General features: G+C 40.5%; 2 protein-coding genes and 1 non-coding gene across 4 annotated transcripts in view; all 3 read right to left on the reverse strand.

Annotated features, from left to right (window-relative positions):
- Positions 1-330: 330 nt before the first annotated feature.
- RPL32 (ribosomal protein L32) overlaps positions 331-27402 on the reverse strand; it is a 79542-nt gene continuing 52470 nt past the window's right edge. The window contains exons 1-4 of one of the 2 annotated variants that reach the window (XM_063291641.1): positions 5233-5337; positions 1766-1866; positions 1439-1620; positions 331-508 (exon numbers count right to left, since the gene is read on the reverse strand). In XM_063291641.1, coding sequence (XP_063147711.1) covers positions 379-508; positions 1439-1620; positions 1766-1861 — 408 coding nt within the window. In that variant the 5' untranslated portion in view covers positions 1862-1866; positions 5233-5337 and the 3' untranslated portion in view covers positions 331-378. Of the gene's footprint in view, positions 509-1438; positions 1621-1765; positions 1867-5232; positions 5338-27402 lie in introns of those variants that run through there. The other variant, XM_063291642.1, reaches the window with a different exon arrangement.
- Positions 1921-2057, reverse strand: LOC134492610 (small nucleolar RNA SNORA7). Its single transcript, XR_010067486.1, has one exon. It is a non-coding gene; the product is annotated as a small nucleolar RNA SNORA7 (small nucleolar RNA).
- Positions 7060-26952, reverse strand: EFCAB12 (EF-hand calcium binding domain 12). The gene is made up of 11 exons (XM_063292840.1): positions 26600-26952; positions 25006-25507; positions 22147-22332; positions 20378-20531; positions 19581-19795; positions 18829-19042; positions 14782-14923; positions 13136-13190; positions 11921-12111; positions 10392-10499; positions 7060-8666 (listed from the first exon to the last, which is right to left on the reverse strand). The coding sequence occupies exons 1-11, from the start codon at positions 26950-26952 to the stop codon at positions 8408-8410; spliced, it is 2379 nt and encodes a 792-aa protein (XP_063148910.1). The 3' UTR covers positions 7060-8407.

Consider the following 27402-nt stretch of genomic DNA (forward strand, 5'->3'; position numbering starts at 1 on the left):
AATCAAAACAATGGGATGTTGTCAAATGATTTCTGGAAATCAAGATAAATTATGTTCTATAGCATTCCTACAATCTATTGGAACTTAAATCAATGAAAACTGGGAAGATTTTCTCTTGACAGATTCATGCTGACATCTGGTAATTACTGATTTCCAACTGCATGCTTGACAATGCATTCTTTTTCAATATTTACAACAAATTATGATCATATATTTGTGGGAATGCATTGCTTATTAACAATTTCGCTAATTTTAGAGTTGCTTCCCTTCAGAAATTAGGACTTCTTTCATGGGTACACCACCTAATTCAATTCATGTCAGGAACATAAATTTTCCAACAAATGTCGTACTTTATTAAATATAGTTGTACAAGTCCAACTATTCATTTTCTTCGCTGCGCAGTCTGGCATTTGGATTGGTAACTTTGATAGCAAGCTGAGCTGCTCTCTCCACAATTATCTTCCGATTCTTGGATGAAACATTATGAGCAATTTCAGCACAATATGACCTAAAAGCAACCACAAGAGGATGTTACAAGCTCTTTATTAACACGCTATATCTATTTTTAAGGAAATTTTCCTCAATGTGACTTTCACATTCTAGGCAGTGAACAAGTGCTTATTCCGTCTACCCTAAGCAGATCATAAACTCATCTGTGTCTCTGGGAGAATCATGTCCTCAAGTGAGCATACTACTGGTGCAGCTTCATGGTATCCTTGCCCTGCCCTTGACAGGCGTGAAGGCAGCAGTGGATATGGCTTGGGCACTGCAGCTAATGTACTGCAGCCTTGGCTACAAGCTCTGTAATGAGGAAACTTGCTGTTCAGCTGCTCTTTTTCCTTAGTTTTTCTTGGAGAATTAGGTATGCAGAATGGGCCAACTGCCTGGATTCAGTATGCCCACAGTACAACTGACTGCACGGAGCCAATCCTATACTGTGCCGGACTGGACCTGTTTGGGGTAAATACATCCCCCACCGCCCCTGGGATTACTCTTCTAGATCATGTGGAATATAGCAATAGGAGCTGGTGAAGAAAATAGAGTAAAATGCAGTCACAGTCCAGGATTTTTAGTTTTCATTTGTATTTTTCCATTTTTTAAATAAGTTCAGTCAACAATGATGATACAAAGACTGAATCTTTCCATTTTTCTCAGCCATCTACTTTTATGGTATTATTTATCTTGCAGTAACACTAATGGATTCTGTAAAGTTAGTGAAGCTTTCAACAGTAACAGAAAAAGGACTAATCTTAAGGCAGGAAGAACAAAACATTCTGAGGAAGAGAATAATAAAAAAGGATATCTAAAAAGAGGCTTAAACCAAAAAGCCTGATTTGGTTGATTTAATCTTTTATTTCAGAATGACTTAATTTTACCATATAGCAACACAACATGGCAGATCCTAAAGAACAATTACAAAATACTTTTTCCAACTTACTTGTTGCTCATCATTAACACCTCCAGCTCTTTGACATTATGGACAAGAAACTTTCGGAATCCCGATGGCAGCATGTGCTTTGTCTTCTTATTGCTACCATAGCCAATGTTGGGCATCAAAATTTGGCCCTTAAATCTTCTGCGAACTCTGTTATCAATACCTCTTGGCTTGCGCCAGTTACGCTACAAGAATTCAAAGGCAATGGAAGAACTTCAATATAATGTTTTCAGAGACTGTCAATTTACAGTGTTGAAGACCCACTATAAGCTACCAACCAGGCTATTTTAAAGTTAACTGAGGATTTACATTCACCAAAAGAATATCTACCTTGATTTTGACATAGCGATCAGATTGATGACGGATGAACTTCTTGGTCCTCTTTTTGACAATATTAGGTTTGATGAGAGGCCTAAGAGCCGGCATAGTAACTACAAAAAAAAAAAGTAAGGAATCATGGACAATAGGCAATAAATGAAGTATAAGCTTGTTGCAGAGTATCTTCCATTTGCTAGCAAGTTTCAGAGCCAGAAACAGAATGGGTATTTTCTGCAACTTATATCCCTCCTGTGTCCAAAGCTGGAAGAGTACAAAAACTCTCCAGATGCGATCCTGGGAGGTTACTGGTTTAAAATTTAAGCTTCTGATCTATTGTTCTTCCATATCTCTTTAATGCACTGCACTCTTAAAAATTATACAAAATGTCCATTATATAAAGCAACTAATAGCAAAACCAAAGGGCGATCTATTACAAGTGGACTCATCACCAGTAATGGAAAGTGGAAGGGTTGTGTAAGTCTGTCAACTGGACTTGCCTTTGGAATTGTGAGGCTTTCAACTGCACAAAACATATATACTTGGAATCCATTTTCATCTCATGCTAAATATGCAGATATTGGGGAGATCAGGAAATAATAATTCTACATTCTTTCATAGCTGACTGAAAGATAGGAATATGAAAATAATCTTTATATATAGTACATAGATATATAAAAGGAAGAAGCCCTATAAAGTTAATATTTCATAGAAGGGACCAACTGGTTTCTATAAGCTAAGGCTATGAATAAAAATTTTGCTACTGCTTTTCAAACACCATTGGTCATTTAATAAGAATACCTGCTTTCTCCCCAATCCTTTTTTTCATTCTAGTTCTGCTAACTTTTCTGGGTCAACCTCAGTTGGACAGATCCAACACCTAGAATGTGTTGATTCCTTGAAGTTTCAGATGAAACAAAATCCAGATAGAGAAAGGAAGACAAGGAAAGGGCACTTTATGCCATCTCTCCTCTCCATATCTCCCAGTGTTATACAGCCAATAGGCCACCCACTCCTAAACTTCCATTGCATTCCGTCATTCCTTCATCATTCCCTTGATTTTCCCAGAGCCTTCTCTTCTTTCCTTCCTTCTTCTAGCCACCAATGACCTGGGATTCTCCCCACCCCACACCCCAAATCACTTCATATGGACCAAAACAGACACATTTTGCTCTGCACATGGACCAGTTTGTGCATGGATCATTTTGCACATCTTGTAGTAATAAAACTCATAGTCTCTAGCCAACCTTCTCTGTATGCCCAGTAAGAAATCTTATAAAATGTAGGCAGTTTATATTGCTCTCAAATGATATTATCTGTTCCTTCCTTGCTAACTACTGGAGATTTTAGCTGTTACAATATAAGTTATTACAGCTTCCTTTGGAAAACCAATTAGTTGCCTTAATTAGGCAATGTCAAAAATCACAATAGCAAACTGTCGCTTGTCCAAAAACAAGGCCAGATATCTCATACATCTAAGAGTGTGCTTCCCAATATGGAAGTCAAAAAGCATAAATGATTAGGTAGATGATACTCCAAGTGTGTAAGTGAACTGTATTTCATTTAAGCAGAGGCAAATGAAATGAGTCATTACGGTCAAGTTCAACTCCTGGGGACATGACAAATCATATAGGTTTTTGGCAACAATACAGAAGTCTTTCCCATTTTCTTCTTATGGGATTATTTCTGATTTTCAGGTCCAACCTAAAACTAGGAGGCACAGAACAAGGAGTTCACTTCTTTTCTCTTGCCCACGAAGGCAGGACCAGAACCAGTGGGTTAAAACTACAAGGCTAGACTTTAGAAGGAATTTCCTGACTGTATGAACTGTCAATAGTGGAACAGGCCGCTACATGAAGTGTTGAGTTTTCCTTCATTTAGGGTCTTCAGAGATTGGGGGCCATCTGTCAGAAATGCTGCAATGGACCTTGTACTGAGCAAGGGATTTGACTAGATGGCCTCAACGGATTCCTAACTAAGCCCCAAGCAGGCCTTATCCTGATTAGCCTTTTCAAAATTTCATTCATTTTACACAATTTATTAAATTTCTAAGGTAGTCTGGCTCCAATGCAACTCTGGGTGGGTGGCATACAATATTAAAACAGTTGTTCCAGAAGAGAGGTGCTGCAACAAAGGTGGCAGACTCCCCAGGTTCCATCAGATGACACTGTTTAATGGATGGGGCCTGGCACGTGCCAACTCTAACTGTACAAGATGGGCAGAAACTATGGAAGACAGATGGTTCCTCAGACAACCAGGCCCTATGCCGTGAAGGGATTTATACGTAATATAGATTATTATAGGTAATAGCTACCAACTTGAATTGCACTTGGAAGCCCAATGCCAACAAGCACAGCTCATGAAGGAGAAGTGTTACAAGGGCATGCCATGGCATACCCTTAATTGCTCATGCCACTGCATTCTGGACCAGCTGGACCATTCTGGACTTTGGAGTGTTCTTCAGGATGGAACATCTCTAATACCCATAGCCCCTTGGGTCTTGTCAGAGTTAACCAAAAGTCTGTTCCTACCTATCCAGATCCCCACAGCCTCCAGACATCAAGATAAGACCATGGATCGAGATGTACAACTAGATATCATCAGTGTACTGATGGTTCCTGATCCCAAACCAACAGATGACCTCACCCAGCCACCTCATGTAAATGTTAAACTGAGACCATGAGACTGGGGCTTCATGCTTGAGGTCTCCCCCTCTGCCAACACCAAATGGACCCAACCACAGAGAAAGGAGAACTACCATTCTTAATCCCATAGACGGTCCAGAATACTATGGATGGTGCTGAAAACTGCTGAGAGAATGAGAACCAGAACAACTGCATTAACCCTATTCTGGTTCTGCTACTTCATCCCTAAAGACATGAATTTCTGGCTCTGCGAGAGGACATTTGGGGAATGTTAGTCTTTTTAGGATCTAGCCCCACTGGTTAGCACCAGTGTAATGTATGCTTTTTGCTCCCTTTTCTGTGTTTTCGACCCTTGTTTTCTGCTGTAGGCTGGCTGGGGAATTCTGGGAGTTGAAGTCCACACATCTTAAAGTTGCTGAGGTTGAGAAGCACTGGTTTAGAGTAGGGCGAAACAGAAAAGTCACAAATACAGAGATAGGACTCGGGCCTCTTCAACTCCACAAGGCAGCCGCCCAGTGTAGCCTCAAGCTCTCCTGCCGCCTCTGAAACAGCAGATCCAAAATATCGTTTTCCAGCCTCTCAGCAAGGAAGGATCCAGGCCGGCAACAACTGCGCTTGTCTGCCTGCTTCAGTTCCATTCCTCTGCACGGGCTGCCCGGCAGGAGAAACCGAGCCCCGCAACCACCCTCTGCAAAATGCAAGAAAACCCGCCGTTTACTCCCGCGCCGAAAAAGAGCGGCAGGAGTTAACGGGGACAGTCTCCGAGCAGCCCCGAAAAGGAGCAAAACTTTCCTGCAACTCCCCCCCACCCAGGATGGCACCGGATTCCCGCCTTACCGACTAGCGAAGTACCACACGAACGCACCCAGAAGGGACCAAAGGAAAGAGAGAAGCCGGAAGCCGCAACGCTTGATGGGACGCTCGTGGAAAGTCCTGGAAGGTCGGTTGAGAACTTTTCGGAATGGATGAAGAGCCAACGGAAAGCTATGCCTCCTATCCAGTCAGTCTCATTAACGGACGATCAAAAGAAGTGCAGCATAACATAAATCATTATTTAAGCAGAAGTCACATTTAAATTCAATAACAGCATATGATGTCGGTTGGCTATAGCGAGGACCTGTACACATCACTTCCGCCAATAGGTGCAAATTGTAGACGAGGAAAGTAGCCCACGGAAATAAGAAAATGTAGAGGGAGTCATACCAGCTGCCATAGCGGGTCAACTGAGAGCTCCTTCTAGAATTTAATAGAGAATGCCGGACTGTGACTGGGCAGCGGCAGAGCCGTCCGGAAACAAAGTGTCGCTCCCAAGCTCTTGTAACTCGCAATTTCTTAATGCTTTTTATAGATTTTTAAGTTAATTGCGTTTAAAGTAATTACATTTAAATAATATAATAATTAATTACAGCGGCGCGGGAGGAAAAGAGTGGATGATCTTAGTATGAATTTCACCATAGAAAAAACTCTTCTGATTGCAAGTAACTTTTCCCCTCACGGTTTCTCAAACTCCAGGTTCAGTGCAAGCCAAGATCCGGTGTGTGCGATTGAATCACGTGCAAGCCAATTTGAAAGCATTATGATTATTAAAATGAAGTAAGACTGGATTGGATGGAAACATTTTTGTCGCCTTCTCGATTACTGTCTTGTATTGTTGGTTTTATTAAAAGAGTGGCAGGGTTGGAAGAGGATTGATTTTCTATCTGTTTTCTCCTGGAACTCAAGGCGATGCATGTATGTAAAGAGACGCGATTTCCTGTAATTATATTTGGTGGACGGTTCTGCAGGGAGGATCTCAGTGGAAGAGGGGCGCTAGAAGCTGCAAGCGACTGGCGCTTTTGTGAGCAGGTGACACCCTTATTTTGAGCCCCTAGAAAAAAAGATTAAGCTGGCCGAGGAGGAGGGGCGGGGCGAAGATCTGTGCCCAAGCAGGTCTTGTAATCTTGCAAGTTCCATTAGGGTTTCTCAATCAGGGTGCCTGAAATTGACAAGACCTTAATCAGTTACACGCTGGTGAAGGCTTTTGCCTCCTAGCCGGCTCTAGCACATTCCTGCGATTGAAAAAGCAGTCTTTCTGATGCTGGAAAAAGTAATTTCATATACATTTAGGTCTAAGTACATTTTTTTGCAGTTTTTCACTGTAATTTTTGTTGTGGATGCCAAGAAAGTTAAACAGTGTGTCTTCCTTCCCCCCATCCCATTTGTCCTCCTTTCCAGTTATCCATGTCCTCCTTTGCCTGTTCAGGCACCTGGTAACCCTAGACATCAACACATTGAGATATGTAAATAACAACACTTCTTTAGCTGAAAGTAGAAAAGATTCAGGAGACCTCATTATGAAATTTTTTTTAAAAAGTGAAAAATCTAGTTATCCACAAGACAATCATTTATGGTTAAATATCAAGAAGACAAAGTTGGCCACCTACACATGCTTAGTGACTTTACCATTGATGGCAAACAGGCCTGAGGGAAGATGGAGAAGACAGCAGATGAGGTGGACAGGACCTTTTTAAAGAGATTATTGGCGTTACAAGTTACTGTTGCCTAGAAACTCAGGCACCCTAAGTTTGGTGTGGGGCTGATAAAAATTTGGTCCCTGAATTTGGGAAAAAGACTAACTTTGCAAAGTGGCTTTTTGCCTACCTGAAAACATGAATCACACAGTAATTCAGGCAAAAGCAAAAACATTTATTAAAGGGGGGGGGTCAAGTCCTTTTACAGGGTACAGAAACAAATGATACATTCAGTATACGTGATACATCATAAAGCAAGTAATCAAACAATAAAAGACATTGCTTACATGTGAGAATTGAATGGAAAACATTGATTCTAGATAACATTCCAGATGTGGCAAATTTATGGGCTATGTCACTCCCTTTCCCAGCCTGGTTTGCATCATCTTAAAACTTGCAAGTGTATTCAAGGACTTTCAGAATATGCCTTCTATTGTTTAGTTGCTGAAAAGGTTAGTTTTTGCACATAAAAGAAAGAAATGGTTTTGGGTAAAAGGAAAACATGGTTTCCTGAACTTCAAAAGAAGGCATGGATGCCTGCTAAAATGCTAATACCACCTTTATTAAAAAGCTAATAATGAAGCCTAAAATTCCAGGTAACAATTATAAACACAAAACAATTGTTCAGAGATCTGATGAAACCCATGATGCATTTTAAACCAAACACTGAAAGAACTTTTAGGCATGCATTGCATAGTGTTAAAAATGAAAAAGATCTTAAAGCTATAGCAAGATTTTTTTTTTTTGGTGAATAATTTGCCACTGACAAGGGTGGAATATGACATAGGTTTATAAAACTATCTGCAGTGTAGGAAGATTATAAACAAGGGAATTTCCTCTCTTCACGTAAAGGGAGAGACCAGGGCAGCTTAGAGGCTTTCCAGATGCTTCTTGCTGATCGCACTGGAAACAGAATGCTTAGCCAGGGTCCTGTGGCTTGATCCAGCATAGCTCTTTTGCCTGAAGATGCTAGGACGTGGAATTGGGACATACTGCAACAAACAAAATATGTCTTCTCCCACACAGCTCTTGCCTCTCCCTTAACCTTCTCAGCAGCACTGTTGTTATAGTGTCTACACAACTCCTGCAATAACAGTGGGGAATGTGCAACCAAACTGGAAGAGCGTGTTTGACTGTCAAAGCTAATGGGAACGGTAATCCCACATTTTAGAAAGCTACCAATTTCCCACATAATGAAGATTTTGCATATTCCCTGTCTTTTGTGCCTCTCAGTGCTTTTAAAGAGGTAATAGAAGCAAAGCTGTTCTTGTACTTCCATAATACAGATTTTCAAACCTTTCACTGAAAATCTGTAGTATAGCAATTCACACAACATGCTGACAGTATATACTAATAGATTTTTTGAAAACCCCTTTTGGCAAGTCATAATTTTGTCATATATAGGTGACAATGACTTCTTTCTCTGTGTGTGATCATTTTCTTTTGCTTACGTTACTAGCTCAATGGAGCTGACCTACTGGTCAAGTTCTTAAAAAATGCCATCAAATATAATAGTAATGCTTGCGAGATTCTGAATCCCCAAAGGTCATGTATCCCCTGTTGCTGACTGGCCAGTTGCGGTGAGGATAGTAAATACCAGGACAGGCCGGGCGTGTGTGAGAAACACGGCTGAACAGAACTTCACTTCCATCCTGTCTTGATTCAGGTAGACACAGGCACAGCTTATCAAGAAGATGCCCTGGCCAGAAATTATTGGGGTTGGTCAAGGGATTCAGCAAGCAAAACATTCTCCTGAGTTCTCTGCAAAGAAATAATATTATAATGAAAACAATATACAGGAAAAACAAGGTAGAGGTTTAATAAAATGAAGATTTGTCATTTTGCCAAAACAGAGAGAAAAGGTTTGCACATAAGCTACAATGTAGCTCATCTTATTTCAAATTAGCCTGATGTGACAACTCAGCCACTATGCCTTGCAAACCATGGCTTAGGTTTAATATGTTGTGTTAATGCAATTAATATGAAATTCCTATATGTGCACAAATGAAAAAATCAAAGGGGAACTGACATTTCACTACTGTCAACTTAATAAGAACAAACCCTAAGTCAAAAGAAAAAGAAAAACCTAAAACTTAGGTGCAAAGTAAAAGGCTCAGGCCCAGTTGATCTGAAGGAGTGTCTCCTGCTGGAGCTCACTTGCATCTGCACTTGTTATGTATCATGAGAAATTTGATTGCTGAAGCAGAAACTGCTTGAAAAGATAATATAAGTACATTTTAAATTATGTTTTAATTTAAAAAATATATGCCAAGAAAAGCAACAAAAATAATTTCCTTTTATGAACTATAAGAATAGGCAATTCTTTGCATGTATGGATTGATTAAGCAAAAGGCCCAACTTCTAATACAATACACAGGTTTACATTTGCTTTTACTACCTTACATCTATTTGGGTGCTGGATTTGAATTTCTTTAGTAAATATTTTTGATGTGTGTGATTCTTAATAATTAGGTTTAAATAAACTTTCCCAAATCTGGGCATTATCCAGAGATATAGACTAACTTCCCAGAATTCTCCTGCCAGCATAGCCATGGATGAGAATTCTGGGAGTTCAAAGGAATCTAGGTTGAGAAAGTCTAGGTTAAATAAATCAGATTTAATTACTGTCTATATGCCATTAAAATATATTATTTCATAAATGACTGCCATATGAAAAAAAAACATCTCTTTCTCTGTATTAAGCTCTAGAATTCAGAAAGATAAATGTTTGTCAATTGAATCTGACTTCTTCAGAGCTTTGTAGCTGATTTATACAATTCAGTGCTAAAGATGAGATGAAAATAACTGTCTTTGTGAGTTTATGAATGTCTTAGGCAAAGAAGATAAATTTATCAATGGCTAATAGTCATGAGAAATTGAATGGAGCTTTTTCTGTTTATTTGGGGGGTGTTTAAGGGCAAAATGGTTGCCTTAAAAGGGAGGGGGAAATTGGCCTTTTCAGATGTTCATGGCTTTGAAATGGCACTATAAGTGTCCTGTAACGCTAAGGGCAGCTATTCTGCCCCTTAAAACCCACCCCAAATACCACAAAATTGGGAGGGAGGGAGGGAGGGAGGGAGGGAGGGAGGGAGGAAACAAATCTAGAATCTCCCCGCCCACTGTAAGAGGACTGCAGGGTGTGCAATCAGGCATTACATACTTGATTCTTAGCATTGTCCACTATGGCCTACCTGATATTAAGAAACAGAACATAATGCTGAAGTCCTCAGACTCATAATCTTTTGTTTAAAAATATTATTTAAGAGGAGAAGGGAAGGGAGTTGAAAGAAATGAGATTAAAAACAGAAGCTGGGGGTGGGGGAAGGAGGAAAGGGTTAAAAAAACAGTAATGAACAGAAGAACAGGAAGAAAGTGAAGTATCACATGAAAAAGAAGAACCAAGAATTTCTAATAATCTCTGGGCCAGTTTCTAGATAGGTACAGATTTTTAATGCCAAATTCAACCAAAGAAATGTGGTGTCATACCTTTCCACATATTGTTTTGCAAGCACATCTGGACTCTCAAGCAAGCTGTCATCAAGAAATTTCTCATTCCAAATCTCCGGTGGAGGAAGTATTTTTTTGGAGTGTTTACTGTAAAGTGTAATGCATTTCAAATTTAGAACCTATCAAGCAGTATATAAAAAAGCTGATGCTACAAAGCTGGATAGCAAAAAAAGTAATGCCATACTGGCTGAATGTATATTGGTGAATGAAAATAACGGGCTAGAGCAGTGTTCTTCAACCTCAACATCTTTAAGATGTGTGGACTTCAACTCCCAGAATTCCCCAGCCAGCATGTTAGCATGCTGGCTGGGGAATTCTGGGAGTTGTAGTCCACTCATCTTAAAGTTGTTGAGGTTGAGGAACACTGGGCTAGAGTAATAGCCTCTGCTGTCAACATAAAGTTGCTGCTAAGCCATCACTGCCAATGTCTGTGCTAGTGATGAAAACAAACCCTCAAAAATAGAGGATGGAAGAAAATTGATTCGGATCAATGACAGACTTCCAAGTAACTTGCAGTGGATTCCTAATTATTTAACAGTGGCAAAACTAAAAAGCTTTTCCACCTCTTTCCCCAAATTAGGTAGCTCAAAAAGAATTTTAGCACAACTAGACTTCGAATAAAAGCACTATAAGCTAAAGTCAGTCCTGATGCTAGCTCTTATCACACTGAACTGGGACAATGAGGATGTATTTTTCACAATATGTTGTGAAAAAACTAAAAAAGAGTCAATGGACCCTGCCAGTTAATCACCAAGGATTACATTTAACTAAGCCATGGACAAGCTTAAACTAACTCCACCCAGGATTGTGGGAACACTTAAAACTTACACAAAGCCACTCAACCCATTTTATATATCTGGTTTGGTGGACCATACTGTGGGAACTGGGCCTTTGTTTTTAAATTCTACGTGCATCCGCTTTTCATCTCTGTGGATCTCATGAGTCTATCTCATGGAAAGATCTCCCCACCTTCTCTAAGTGCCCTTCACATGGAAGAATAAGCCAAATATTTAAGGTGTTGGGAGTTTTTAATAGATGAAATGGGTAATTCAGATGCTCTAAAACAGTGTTTTTCAAACTGGGCAACTTTAAGATGTGTGGACTTCCCTATGCTGGCTGGGGAATTCTGGGAGTTGAAGTCCACACATCTTAAAGTTGCCCAGTTTGAAACACACTGCTCTAAAACCTCCAAAATGCAAAAATAGGCTGAAAACTGGAAAATAGTCCACCCTACCAGGGGTTTCTGGGGGCTATAAAGAAACTCCTGGAGGGTACATGTTGCCTGTGGGCTCTGATGTTTCTTGACACAAAGTTATAGTCAATTATTTGCTCTCTCCCCAAATCCAAGTTTAGAACTGAATATCCCAACAGCAGAGACTACTCTTAATTTTCTCTCCATCTGTAGGGAAGATCTGCAGAAGGGCACCTTTGTATGCCCTTAAGGTACATCATCCCAAGAGCTTTTCAGATAATACTCTATTTCCTTATTTAACCTACTGAACACATACCTCATCAGTTGCTTAAATTCCTTAAATGATCCCCAGCGGCAGGTCAGAGCCTGTTTTTTGACTTGTTTCTTAATAGCCACTGGTTTTGGCTTTCTAGAAGAAAGAAACAAACAAACAAAACGGTAAACAGGAATCAAGAGAGAAAAATCAGACCAGCTCTCCCCAAACTGATGTTTTTTAGATGTGTTGGACTATAATTCCCAGAATTCTTAGATATTAATGGGGATGGAGGCACTGCATATGTTCAGGAAAGCTGGGGCGGGGATCACCTATTTGTGGGTTCCTGAACAAATAAACAACAAAAGACCAGATAAGAAAAAGCAAAACGATGTTGAATCAGAATTTTAAAAATGTATATATGTGAACTTTAAAAAATTAGCAAAAAAAGAGCATATTCCATGTTGTTAGAACTTATCACCTGATGCAAGGAAACAAAATCTGCACAGATGAATGCATTGCATGTTTTCTTAAGCACTTCTAGTCCAGCATTATGTTTCTATAGTGGCCAGTCAGATGTCTCTGGGGAAACATACAGACAAGGCATGACAGGTAGCAGCCAATCCCAATTTGTTCCCACTATACTGTTTACCTCTGAACACTGTGGTTTATTCAGTTATTATTACCACTACCTCCATCTACGAAAGTTTCCTCATGCCACACTGAGGAAATGAGGGCACTGAGGGAATGTGAACTGCCCAGAGTTCCTCTTTTGGGGGAGATGGGTGGTAATTAAATTTGAATAATAAATAAATAAATAAAATAAACAAAACTTCAACTCCTGAGGGAAAGAGCAGATACATTCGTTAGGATTTAAGCCAGTCTTGATCTCAAGCAAAAGGATCCTTACTAGAAAAATAGCTGGATCAGAGGGTGGTTAGTGGAACTTGAGGAAACAATCAATTAAGCATTAATGTGTTGGGAACTTGGAGCGTGCAGGTATATCTCAGTTGTGGTAAATCAATGGCAGGAGGCACTGGAGCAGCCATTAAAAACTTTGGTCCCCAGTTCTAATCTGGTTACCTCATACTGGCTCTTGGGGGGTCAGACTGCTAATGAGCTTTGCCTGAAGCTGCTGATGATAAATGTCAGGTTCATATGCAGGAAGACCTTGTTTATCCATGACTTGGTACTGGGTGCACATATGGACGTGACATGTACTACCAAGACCTGGTTAGATTAGGGTGGCAATGATGTCTTCTTGGGCTTGTTCATCACCTTAGAGAAGGCCAAAGAGGAGTGGCAGTGGTCTTCAGAGACACCTTGTCCGCTCCTGAGGTGGTAGAGTGTGAATGGGCTACAGGATCAAACTGGGAGTCGTGTTGATACATTGGCTGCCCTCCTGCATGACAGGTTCCCTCCCTGAGCTGCTCAGTCTCTCTCCAGGAAGGTTTTAGAGTCCCCTCATCTAAGCTTCACTTAGTCCCAAATACAGCAATCTTATTGGTTGACACTTGTCATCGTATGGATGTTATGTTGGTGCTTCAGGCCCTGCACTGGCCTTCTATTGCCTCTGGGTGCTATTCAAAATATGATTTTAATGTGTAAAGCCCAATATGGCTTGGCAGTGAGGTATCAGCAGGACTGCCTTCTCCAGCCAGAACTGACACACCCGATCCATGCATCCTGGGGGAAACTGCTTGAGGTCCCCACTATTGCCAGGTGAGGAGGGCCAAGGGTTGCAGATGCTGCTTTTTGGTGGCTGGGCCTATGTTACGGAAGTGCTTCCCAGCTGACATCAGACTGGCCTTCTGAAAGTTGTTAAGGATCAATTGTTTTAGAAGGCCTATGGTGACAGATGAAGCCTACGTGAGGTTGGTGGTTCTTAGTGTTATTTTATAGTTGTGTTGATTTATGATCTATTTTATCTATTTTTACAGTGCATGTCTTATGACATTAATATGTTTGCTATGAAGTGCCAAGAGTCCGGGTGATGGGTACATAAGTAAATTAGCATCCCTTCTGCCCAGTTTTTAATAACTGCAGTGGCTGAGAAGAGAAGCAGTTATCTTACACAAGTGGGGTAGCCGAAGTCCTCAAGATATTGCTGGACTATAATTCCCAGCATCTTTTACCACTGTCCAAACTGGGGAAGGTTACTAGGAATTGTAGTTAACAACATCAGGAGGACGTGTGCTCTCTGCCAGTGAGGGCACATACCTATTTTGGGCCTGAAGGCTGCACTTGCCTTTTGAAAAGTGTGTGTTCCCCTTCTGTCCCATTAAAAATTATAATTTCCTGACAAGTTCTGGAGGCTTCTGAGGACCACATTCAAAGCTTGGGAGGGGCCGCATGACATCTCATTTTTTGTATACCTACCCACAGAGGCCATTTGCTCTATGTCAGGTTTCTTATGAAACTTAAATAAATGAGGACTTGGAGATTTCTAAATAAAAATAAAGCATGAACATGAAGAGGAAATGCTAAAGAGAGAAAATTGCAGTTGGTTTGCTATTGTAGAGGAAGTTCACAGCTAAAGTAAAAGCAAATCCCATCAAACTTCCAGCTCTGTATCCTACTAAATTATGCCAGCTGTGGTATAATTATATACCATAGAGAATACTAAATTACGTTCTCTGTGGTAAGATGTATACCAAATATACCGGTGATACCTTAATTTTAGATTATCAAAAAATTAGCCACTGACTGGTCCACAATAAGCATATTTGTTTGCCTACATGTACCCAACTGGAAAATAATTACTGTAATAGGAGAGTAATCCACAGGTTTATTTCTGCTCTTAAAAAAACTAATTCTGGTTTTAACAATGATGTGCTAGACCAAGGATTTGTGTGAACATGTATGCTGGTTATATCTGTTTATCCCTGTGTGTGTGTGTGCAATACACGATACATTAAACAAACCTTTTCTCAACCTTGGAAGGGCTTTCCCCGTCAAATGATTCTCTCAGGCTATGAGCAAAAGTGTCCCCGTGACCTCCAGGCTGCCTCAGCTTCCGAACGTTCTTCCCGAGTCTCAGGAGCCTGTCTCCTGGGTAAAGCAGACCTAAGGGGACAGGGTGCTTTGTTTTAAAAGGAGATCAACGGTCACATACCACACGGTCTAATAGCTTTGGACTTTGTATCCAGGCAGGACTTCAGACATCCAAATGGGACTGGAAAGGCTCAGACAGCTGCCTGACGGGTTGCCTTCACTCACAGCTATATGCATGGTTTATTGACTGAACCAGCCAGTCAGTTGTGCAGATGAGCAAGACAATGTATGTGACAAACAGAAATCAGGTTGCAGCTACTCCTTTTACCAGCAACTGGCAAACTGCTGATAATGAGGAAGCTAAAGAAAGATGCAACATCTGCTGAGTACAGTCTGAATAGCCTGCTACCTTGGAACCCACGCGGGAAGCAAAAACTGGCAGGGTGAATTGGAGATAAGCCCTGTCCAATTTATCTTAACAAGAGATCCAGAAAGAAAGAAATCAGTCAGCTGCAGAGAGCTACTTCCTTATGGCTACAGCAACTCCTATAATTCAAACTACAAAACTCAAAACTTGAAAAAAAAAACAAACACCCTCTTGCTTCTCATATTGTCCCGTCCACATGCCTCTCTGTTCTGCCTGATCATCAATGCATAGAAACTATACAGTAGCCCAGTTGGTGTTTACTCAGAAAACTACCATGTACTTCAATGGGACGTTGCAGGTGTATGTTTAGACTAGTGTTTCTCAACCTCAGCAACTTTAAGATGCGTGGACTTCAACTCCCAGAATTCCCAAGCCAGCATGTAGGCTGGGGGATTCTGGGAGTTGAAGTCCATGCATCTTAAAGTTGCTGAGGTTGAGAAATGCAGGTTTAGAGGATTATAGCCTTAACTTCAGAGCCTACTCCTCCAAAACAAAACAAAACAAACCCTGACATATCAGCAAACTGGATAAACAGAATGGGCTAGTACACTGGAAGCATATTCTATCCTACTCTCTTTCCTAGTAACATGGAAATGCATTGTTATTCCCACCATTCTTTTGGATTGTACTGTACTCTAACATCTGAGAAACAGAGGAAGACTTCTGGGGAAGAAATGGTGAACTGAAGACGTCTCCACAAAAAGTGGGGCTGACAGCCATGGCGGAAAGAAGAGCCGGCGAGTAGACTGGCTGTTTGGTAATTCCTCTCTGGACAAGGAGAGGACCTAAGATCGCTCACAAGTGCTCCAGACAGTTGCTCCTTGCAAGGAGACCACAAGACAGTGGTCTCTGGCAGGTTTAGAACTCGGGGGGATGAGGGAATAGCCATCTTGCTCAAACAGTGGCTGGCGCCTTTGAAAGGACACTGGGTTCACATACTGCCTTTTCAATCACTTTTGGAAATTGCTTGTTAACTGATTTCAGCAATTAGGAACCTTTGGATCAACAGGTTTTACAGCACTGGGTGAGTTTCCTTCAATCCTCAGTAAATGAAGTTTTAAATACAAGTTTAAGGACTTAATTTTTTTTTTAATAAACAGCAAAAGCAGTTAAAGCAAATAAAACGTTGATTTTAGAAAATTATAAACAGACTAAGGGTCCAGATAAATTTAAAATAAGATTTTGGAATTAATTATAAAGTATCCTTCCTGTGGGAAAATGCTTTTGTTTTGAATTCTTAAAAAAAATACATAGTAAAACTAAAAATTGGACACTAGAGGGAACTAGAAGGAAATAAAGATTGCTATTAAAGAATGCTTAAACTTGACTTACAATTACAGAATGAACAAACACATTTTAACATTAGACATACTGACAGATATTTTCAAACCATGGACCCAGAAGTTAATTTTAAGAGTGTCTGCCTCTGTAGATGGACTGTGTTTAAAAGATGTTATGAAAGAGGAACAAGTTTTACCAGACAAGACTGAGACTGATCTGAAAGTAGATTAAAAATGACAGGCTACAAGATTGATATGGAAGAAGATGCTACACTGGATATACAAATGAAACCACCTGATGTCTTAATAATTAAAATAATTTAAAAAAACACCAAAAGAGTGACCTGGATAACATTCCTATATTGGATTTACAAAAGAGACTTTTAAAGCTTTGAAGAATTTTGTGAGAAGGGACAAAGAAAAAATGAAAAGAAATAAAGCTCTAGGACATAATTTGAAGGAATTAAAGATCAAGATTGTTAAAAGGAAGGTATATAAAATTGGTTTATTTGATCAAGGTTAAAATAGATAAGTTATCATCTCTGGTAACCCTTAATGGACTTTTGCTGACATCAGGACCAAAGCTGACAAGGCTTTAAGGATTTGTTTATAGATAAAAGATGGGATATGGGAAGGAGAGATCATTTGTTGTATTATAAGAGAAGGTGATAAAATACTAAAATTTTTTATACTTGTGATGAAGGGGGAAGTTATTTCTTTATATATTTCTTTTCTTTTTCTTTATTGTATTTTTTCCCTTTCTTTTCTATTTTTTTTTCTTTTCTGCACCTTCTATTTTTTCTTTTTAGTATTTTCTTTTTTTAGTTTGTATTAGTTTGTATTGTTGTAATTGTAATTTTTAATAAAATTACTATAAAAAAAAGAGGAGAGATTAAACGTTATTCTCCTACACAGCTGCATAACCTATGGTTACAGCTGAGGTGATGATGATGAAAGGTCCCCTGTGCAAGCACCGAGTCATGTCTGACCCTTTGGGGGGACGCTGCTTTCGCGACATTTTCTTGGCAGACTATAGCGGGGTGGTTTGCCACTGCCTTCCCCACTCATCACCTTCCTGAGCAAGCTGGGTACTCATTTTACCGACCTCGGAAGGGTGGAAGGCTGAGTCGACCTGAGCTGCCTGCCTGAGAATCCAGCTTCCGCTGGGATTGAACTCGGGTCTTGGGAAGAGTTTTTGGTTGCAATCCTGCCGCCTACCACTCTGTGCCACACGAGGCTCATGGTTACAGCTACACTAGAATTTTGAGTTACACTGTTGTTTTCTTAGAGCAGCAATCACTGCTTCTGAAGAACAGACCAGCAGCTGGATTCACAATCGCCCAAGATCATCTTCCTGCAGACCAATGGGTCATTCTAAACTTATCTTTATAGATAGCATCACTTACAAACTGTAAATTTTATCCACAATTTCGCCAGTTAGCACACTGATTAGCAGAAAGATTCTCCAAAAATAATGGAGCAGAATAATGTCTATGTATAATAGACAATCTGCAGCATGGATTACACATTTATTCTTTTGTATATGATAGCTGGGACGTGGGGTTACTTATTGGGTCTAAGGAAATGAGCCTGGGACAGCAGCTTCAACTCAGTGTTTGAGACAAGGCCACAAGACAAATCCTGGTTAGAGTTATGTACAAGCTGAGATTGAGCTGTAGAAATCTAGAGAAATGATGAAAATATCGGAAGGAGCCCAACATGCGGTAGATTCTTTTCTTATCAGTGTCCTTTTGGTTAACAAGCCTTTTCCTCTATTTAGGTGGATGTTGCTAATGCAACTTTATAGGAGGGTAACATTTCATCTTGGTTTTTCTCAGATGTTGGACTATTAGGTACTGCCCATGTCCTTTAGCCAGCCAGCCTGCCTGCCTGCCTTTCTTTCTTTCTTTAATTCAATTTCTAAGGCTGCCCTTCTCAGCAAGAGACTCAGAGCGTGCTTTTGAAATCGTACGGGCTAAAAAATTATTTTTATTTAAATTCACAGTCCTGCACTGAGCTATACAATCTTTAGCATCCTTATTTAGACATGTCATGAAATTTAATGAGGCTTGATTTCTAGACACTATCACAACACTACTAGACGTAGTTTCCCTGAATTTAGAAATACAAAATAGTCTTCCACTTAAGCATTTTGACTTTTGTCTGCTAGCGGCTTCTGTACTGAGTCTATACAGCTGGAACACAAAGTAGAACTTTGACGGCGCTGTTTGATATAAGGCACTCCCTCCAATTCCCTGGTTTTATCATACCCCTTTTCAGCACTTTTTCCGAAATTGGAATCCCATATTTTTCGCAAAGCTTGACACACTGAACGTAGACATAGTGGCAAGCCAGTCGATGCTGGTCCACCAATTCTCCCATTTCACCCTCTAGCGTGCTTGGCAAGCAGTGACCATCCACAACTGGGTCTCCGGACCTCACCAGTCTACATTGTTCTGCAAAGGCTAATGGATTAGTTTTCCTCTGCAAAAATAAGACAATGTTTCTGTTATAAAACAATACTGTTATGCAAAGTTGTAACATACAGGTAGTCCTTGACCTATGACCATTTGTTCAGTGACCGTTTGAAGTTATGACAGTGCTGAACAAAGAGACTTACGACAGTTCCCCAAAGTTACGGTTGTTGCAGTGCCCCCAATCGCTACATGATTGTGATCTGGAGCTTGGCAACCCATTCACACTTAAGAACCGGTTGCCAAGCACCCCGCGATCATGTGATGGCCATTTGCAATCTTCCCTGCTGACTTCACCAGAAAATCAGTGGGGAGAAGAAGCTGGCAGGGAAGATTGCAAGTCTCTGGTGTAAATCTCTCCCACCCACACACCATTCCCAGCTCCTTGTGTACCTTCCCTGACCCACACAGTGCCTCTTGCAGACCCTTCCTGACCTGTGCTGCACCCCCACGCATTCACCCTTACTTTATGCAACCAGCTAGTAGTCAGTTCCTATGATCCAAAGCAAATGACTCGAGGGTAGAATCACGCCACAAAAATACAGTACCCTCAGCCGTCGTCTCATTTCCTTGTATCTCTTCCCAGCTACTTCCATTTGGTTATAAGTTAGGTGCATGCGATCTGGTTCAGTGTTGACAGGAGGAACTTGCAAATGGTTTGACTTGGGTTGACATGCTACATAAGAAGTTACACTGGGCTTGGTATGATGAGTTAAATCTCCTTTTGCAGTGGTGGATGCAGTTTTTACCATAGGTAATGGCTCTTCAGCATCATTATTAAAACAGGGAAGGGGAAGAAAACAGACACCACATTACAAAGCCATCAATACTTCTTTCTCACCAACCGCCCCATCCACACCCAAGCAGCTATTGGTTTTATCATGCTGGCTTCTACTCTTAGTTCAGGAAATACAGTACTTCCTTAGAAATTAGAAAAAATGTACTGTCTTATGTTGATTTTCAACACCGAAATTCACAATAATTACTAATCTCCACTGTTTTTAGACCTCTATTAACGTAACCAAAGTAAAAAAATACATATGAATATATATGGCTGTGGCTTATTTTCTTGTATATCTTAAATTACCAAGCTATAGCCAATCCTATAGCATTATGTTACTGACCGGAATGTCAATTTTTCTTAAGCTATTTAAGTATTTCCCAACTTGATATCCTTTAAATATGTTGGGATTACCACTCCAGAATTTCCAACTAACTTCAGAAAACCTTAGATATTTCTTTAGGATGCCATCAGCAACTAAACCTGTAAATTAGATCTTCAGGGTTAAAGATATCATGATCAAAAAACTATTCAATCATTTGTATTGATTTGTTTCCTTATTACCTTGCTTTGGCTGTTTCCAGTTCTCCCTTACATTATCCATCCATATTCTCTGACATTCAGCCAAATCATCAGCAGTTATAATATGCCCTTTCTTTGAAACGGTGAGATAGACAATGATTTCTTCCAAGTCAGTTTTACTGATAGGCACCTTGGTCTGGAAACAAATAGAGAATAAAAATTGCAATCAGGTCTGGGACTCGAGATGGTGATAAACATCCAAGGGGAGAAAGCTGTTTCAAAGATAATGATTCCTGACATTGGTATCTTCTCAGTGTAGCAAGATATGTACAGACCAGGGCCCAGTTTCAGCTATTACTATGTGCGTAGGCCCTGATTTAATGAGCAATATGCGTATGGAAACAGAACATGCAGTCTCCTATGAGAAATCATATAGTCCAATGATTGCAATACAAGCAATGTGCACCTTGGACTTCAGCATGTTGCAAGATGGTGATTCTCATGTGATTCCCTTAACTAAAAAGTATTATGAAGCAGCTGGAATTATTACTTTTTACTGAGACTCCCATGCACATACTATATTTGCACACACAAATATCCTCATCCAGGTAGGGACATGTGAGTGGAAAGCTAGTTTCATATTACATGTTTCTAAAGAATTAGGGTTTATAAGTATTCGTTTAAATGTAATGAATGATCAATTATCTCTTGTCAACCATAGATGACAAGAAGGTGAAATGTTACATCAAAGGTCTAGTTAAGGATCCCAAGAATTAAGATTTCAACTTCAATTTTTTTCATCAGACTTCTCTTTACTGTCCACATGTATTTATTTTTTCTCTTAATCTATCTGCAGGAAGCCAACTCAGGAACAAACTTTACAAGATTAATAAGTAAATAATAAAATCCTCTAGTCATAGAAAATGTATTTGTCTTATACCAGTCTACACAAAGCTTTTAGAACTTTTTAGGTTTTTCAAATATATGAAGCCAGTTATTGTATTTGTAAACTATGAATTTAGGACATTATACAAACCAAACTAATTGCGATGTATTCAATGAACTACAGTTAAACAACCATGCAACCACATTTTAAAATGCTTAAATTGTTCTCTGAAGGCTAGTATTAAGCCTTGTTATACACATTATGAAACTTATAAGCCACTGAAATGCACCCCCCCAAATCACAAAGCTGAAAATTGGTGGCTTTACTGTTGTATTTTGGCAACGTGACATGGAATTGAATTGGAGACTGCAAAATGGGGGTTGTATGTGTCCCATAGGCTTCCCACAATAGTGTAGCACTTCTGAATAAATTACAGTGGATGGGCGTTCAATGTACTAAGCTAAAATGCCCCTTCCCCTCAAATCCCAATTTGAGAACTAAGCCTTTGCATTTATCCTTAGCCAATTTCACTATCTAGGGAATAAAAAAAAAAATACTGTCAATGAAGAGAATGACCAAATAAAGCACTTTCCCCCCAATGGACAATTTTCCCCTATTAAGAAAGAATCCCTATATTTACACTTATCTAATTAGGGATGAGAGTCAGCTGGGGGTAGTGGTCACAGCACTACTCTAGAAACTGGGAGACCGCAAGTTCTAGTCCTGCCTTAGGCATGAAGCCAGCTGAGTGACCTTGGGCCAGTCACTCTCTCTCAGCCCTAGGAAGCAGGCAATGGCAAACCACTTCCAAAATTTTGCCAAGAAAACTGCAGGGACTTGTCCAGGCAGTCGCCAGAGTCAACAGTGACTCAAAGGGACCAAAAAACCCAAAAACAACTAGGGACTATAAGATTTCTCCACCTACCTCCTGTATAATTCTAAGGAAGTCCGTTCTTTTGAATTTCATTGTCCTGCTCTTGTCGGCTTTTTTGAAGAGATCCATAAGCTTGAGTTTTTGCTTGTGCAGAAGATTTTGTAGTGTAATAATAGATGGAGGATATGGAGCATGAATCAAAGGTGTGCTTTTCAATGGTTCACTCTTTGGTACCTCCTGCGGAAAGACATCCAACATTTTAAAGGATTGTACTCAACTTTGTTTTGATGAAGAAGAAATGCAAAGGCTCGCTTAGTTCTTCAGTCAATCAACTATCAGTTGTATTGCAAAACACAAAACAGATTGGTGAACATATTACTGAAGGCAAAAAACGAACAGACAAGTGGTCTGACATATGTCCTATTTCTACCTCACTCTTCTGGCTTCATTGGCTGCATTCACAGGTCAGACTTGCCAATCTTACCAAGTTAAACTATAATCTACTCAATAAATCTAATTTTCTGAGTTTCTATGACACATTGAACACTAAACTAACCATACGAGCTGGGTTTGAACAACATGCAAGGCTATAATGTGCCACTGATTGCCAGTGTTGCAAGCATCTTTTGTCATAATCCAGCTATGATTATGTCTTATTCAGGCAGATTCTGGATGGAGATGTAACTAACTCTCTATCTCACAATAATGTACCATGACTGAACAATTTCTATCTCTAGATGTATATAAAAAAACACGTCTATCTGTATTACCTGACCTTCACAGTATGCATGACCCCATCTGCATTCTAAAAGATTCTTCAGTTAGTTAACTACATATGGGACAGATCTGGCCCAGTTGCATTGCTGATGCAGAAACATGAAGTGTTCCTCTATTTAAAATTTTAATCCTTTGGGCCACTGCTCCACTTTAGTTCAGCACTAATTTTGGAACTCAAGTGGCCAAAATGCAGAGGAAAACTATGCTTTTAAGTGGCAGTGTGTGTATCTAAATTTCATCTCCTTAAGCAAGCCATTCCAAACCTGGTGCCTTCAAGAGGTTCTCCAGACTGCAGTTTTCAGAATTCCTAGCTGTAGACCCACATGGCTGGAGAACATCAGACTGGAGAACCTGATTTAAGTATCCTGAAAAATGGAAGTTTGCAATGCCTCAGTTCTTTTAACAATCATTGCATCTGATCAAAACAGAGAGCTGAATGAAAATGTGCAGCTCCCGAGTCTAAGAGGCAACAGTAAAAAAAATTATATATATCCTAAACCCTGTAAAAGAGTTGAATAATTGAGGTAAGTGAATGAGTTCTTAAACAAACTGTTTAGTTATAGTAATAACAAAAAAAGAAGCCTCATCCCATATTCTTTTATTTTTACATTTTATTTATTTATTTTATAAATTTATTCACCGCCCGTCTCTCCCCTATTATACTGATGGTCTAAGAACATTGCCAGAAGTGTTGTTACATATGTACAAGGAGAAAATGTGAGCTCATTCTGATACTGAAAAACTATATCCAGCTTTGATCATTTTTTAAGATTAATTCGATGATCTTTGTTTCAGACTTCATTCAGTGGATCTCAAAGTTCTAGCACCCCCTCCCCCCAAAACCCTGGGACCTGTGAGCCTGAAGAGAGATAACACATAATGTACCTACATATATGAACGTGAGCACGGAAACTGTCAAGACAGTAATTTTCAGGCCAGATAGAACCATTATATAAACACCAACACTATGTAGAGTGTATTTGCTCTCAAGACCAGGAACAGAATATTCCAGTCTGTTGACTCAAAAAGGCAGGAGGAAAAGGCTTTAAACTCTGGAATAGGCACTACATAAGGCTTGATCCCTGGATTCTGCAATAGACAGATATTCTCTGCATGTATGACTTCTTTCTTGTCTGCAATAAAGTAATTTATGTAACCATGTCTGTACAGCTGCTGCTATCAGCAAGTTCCAGAATCCAGTGCCCATAGTGCCAAGATTTATTGCTGTGCCTGGTGTGAAGCACCAGGCTGACTGAGAAGCAAGGTTTATTTTTCAGGCATGACGACAATCCAAAGGATTTGAGTTCCTGGGATATTGTAATCATCTATGTATTAGATTTTTATCCTGTCCTTCCTCTAAAGAGTTCAAGGCATTTCATGTTCTTCTTGCCTTATCCCCACTACAGCACTCAGAGGTAGGTTGGGCCAAGAAAGAGATTGGATATGCAGCTGGCTCAAAGTCACCTCATGAACATCAGGGATAGCAAGGACTTTTAACTGGCTCTCCCCCATTATAGGGCACGTTACGGACCCTGTACATGAAGGATTGCTGATTGGCACGGTTCAGGAGGGCCTTCTCTGCCATGGCCCCCGCCCTTTGGAATAACTTACCCTCAGAGGTGAGGCTGGCCCCCACTCCCAGCCTTTAGAAAGGGAGATAAGACCTGGCTTTGCCACCGTGCTTGGGGCGAGAGGGAGGACAGTAGATCGTGGAGGTGGCTGGTGCAGTGATGTGGCCCCTGTAAATTCCATCATGACCATCTTGGATTTTATATTTTATATTTTATATTTTATATTTTATATGTTATATGTTATATTTTACATTTTATATTTATTATATTATATTATATTGTATAATGAATTTTTATTCTTTTCTGTATTGTAAGCTGCCCAGAGTTGTCACTGAACAAGACTGGGCAGTGGATTGATTGATTGAATAAATAAATAAACAAACAAACAGTCCCAAGCTCTAATCCACAAGTGGAGAACCTCTAGCCTTCCAGATGTTGAAGAATAACTTACATCATTCTTCCTACTGGATGGGCCTGCTTGCAAATGCAGTTTAGAAACATCTGGAGGGTCAAGTCATAGATTCTGCACCATGACACAATGCTGACTTCCTGCTAGGCTTACCTTAACACTGTGGAGAGCCAGCAAGTCGGCTTGAATTTTAGCCTTCTTCTCTTCCCTTTCTTCTTTTATTTTTCTCAAGATGCTTTCTTCCTGCAGAGTGACAGCCTTCTTTTCACTCAACCATTCCTCAAGATTTACACAGTTGTCCAACAGATAATGCAGTTGTTTTCTCTCCTCAATCCAAGCTTCCAACTTTAGCAGGTCACTCTCCTCAGTGGAGGTGCTGTCCTGGTCCTCTGGAAGTACTGTCAAGTCCTGAACCTGCTTGACATCACTGGGAACAGGTGGCTGAGGCTTGCGACTGCTAGAGGCCACCCCACTCATGGGTGGTGCAATAAGAATACGTCGTCTAGATTTAGGTGGGCCAAACCTATTTGCTTTCAATTTAAGGGAAAAATATGGATATGCATTTCTGAGTTTGTACTGTTTAAAGCAATGACTTAAAATTCCATCTAAGGATTCTTCTTTACACAAGTCTTCATTAGAGGTGGAGTCACTTTTACTGAAAAGAATAAATTTGTGATAGAGTCAAAATCAATATCACTCATCCATCCATCATTTTTTTAAAAAATAAAAATACCTAACTGTACATCTAGCAATATAAAATTTTTGTAAATATTATTTTTGGTTTTCTTGAGGATAGAAAAAAATAATATAGTCAACCTAAGTTTTCAGCAAGATATTGCAGACCTTTACAGATATGAAATTTTTCAGAAAATATACAGATAAAATAAAATCTATGAGAAGGCAGCTTTCATTTCTTAGGTAAATGGGAGGCCAGAATACAAAAGTGATGATTTGCATATTTCTCCCAATGACCAAGTGAGAAAGGGACACAGCTTATGGGACACAGCATTTAAAAGAGCCCAGGTAGATTCCAGAACAGTGTTTCTCAACCTTGGCAACTTTCAGATGTGTGGACGTCAAGGCTGGCTGGGGATTTCTGGGAGTTGAAGTCCACACACCTGAAAGTCGCCAAGATTGGGAAACACTGTTCCAGAGTGTCTCTCTGGCAGGACTGGGACAGAAGCCTAGGGAAAGTTCCTGCTCTGGCATTGAACTTGATGGGTCCAAGCATATGGGCTGTGGCTAACAGAATGCTTCCAATCTTGGTTGGCAGGGTCTGAAATTACAGTCTCCCACAGATAGAGGGCATCTGGTCAGAGGCAGAACATTCTAACCTTTTGCTACCATCTAGCGACCGTTCCGATTTCTGTACCCCACATCTGATAGCCCTACATATTACCCCTCAGAAAACAAAGGAAAATCTCCCTGACGGCCTATTTTCTACAGCTATGTAAACCCGGAGCCCTTTACTGCATTCTACAAACCAGGAAATCGAAGAAGTGGGGTCGAAAAAGGGTTGTGATGTAAAACTAGTTCCTGTAATTTCACTCCGGTTTACTGTACTTTGGGATAACCAGCTAAATTGGTCCATTGTGGTCGACACTGGAACGTTCTAGCGCAGAAACTTCACCGTCGGCGTCTTCGGACCAGAAAAAAAGGTTGCCTGGTGGGCCCTGCACAAGACAGGAAGAGCCCTCCGTTCTATGCAAATCTGGAATCGGAATAAAAGAAGCAGGGAGGGAAGAACCCGTTTTCCTTTCTCCAGCGCTTAAACACTCCCCTTCTCTCACAGCTGCGAGGCGAAAGGACCTCACAGCGATTCCCCGCTCTCGGCTTACGCAGCACCATTAGACCACTCGGCAAAATCTGGTTCTGGCGGGCACCAAGGCAACAGGCGGGCTCTCTTGCAGCTGATTGGCGCAGCGGGAGCAGATCGAACGTCGTGTCGCAAAGCAGGAGGCCGTCGGTGTCAATTTTGTGCCGGCCATTCGCGCGTCGGCATCCGGCAAGAGACCTGCTGTTGCGCCTGCTTGTAACCCTTTTTGGGATGGGGCGAGGATTAATAGCAGCACAGCAGTAATGGAGTAAATAGTAGCTCATGCGTTGATGACCCTCCATTCATGACGTGTGCAGCTGGATCTTAGCGAATAGTCATTTATGGGGTGGCTATGGATACCGCGCTAACCAAGGTTCGTCTAAACCATGGTTTTACTTCCAGTGCCAAGAGATAGCTTTCTAGCCGTCTTAAATCATGGCTTACAAGCCACAATGGCCGGTTGGTACTATACTGTATAACCTGACACAGTGTGAACCTAGTAAAGGTAAAGGTTTCCCTGACATTAAGTCCAGGCGTGTCCGACTCTAGGGGGCGGTGCTCATCTCCGTTTCAAAGCCGAAGAGCTGGTGTTTGTCCGTAGACAGTTCCGTGGTCATGTGGTGGGCATGACTACATGGAATGCTGTTACCTGCCCGCCGAAGCGGTACCTATTAATCTACTCACATTTGCATGTTTTCGAACTGCTAGGTTGGCAGGAGCTGGGTCTAGCAATG

This window comes from Candoia aspera, chromosome 2, assembly GCF_035149785.1.
Source record: "Candoia aspera isolate rCanAsp1 chromosome 2, rCanAsp1.hap2, whole genome shotgun sequence".
NCBI lineage: Eukaryota > Metazoa > Chordata > Lepidosauria > Squamata > Boidae > Candoia > Candoia aspera.

Bases quoted from the DNA above. Each gene is read 5' to 3' on its own strand.
- EFCAB12 (XM_063292840.1), bottom strand. From the start codon at position 26,952: ATGAGCTACTATTTACTCCATTACTGCTGTGCTGCTATTAATCCTCGC. The intron at 22,333-25,005 runs GTAAGCCTAGCA...GTCTTTCCGCAG, and splicing joins TGGCTCTCCACAGTGTTAAG to GAGGTACCAAAGAGTGAACC. The intron at 8,667-10,391 runs GTATGACACCAC...ATTTCTTTGCAG, and splicing joins GCAAAACAATATGTGGAAAG to AGAACTCAGGAGAATGTTTT.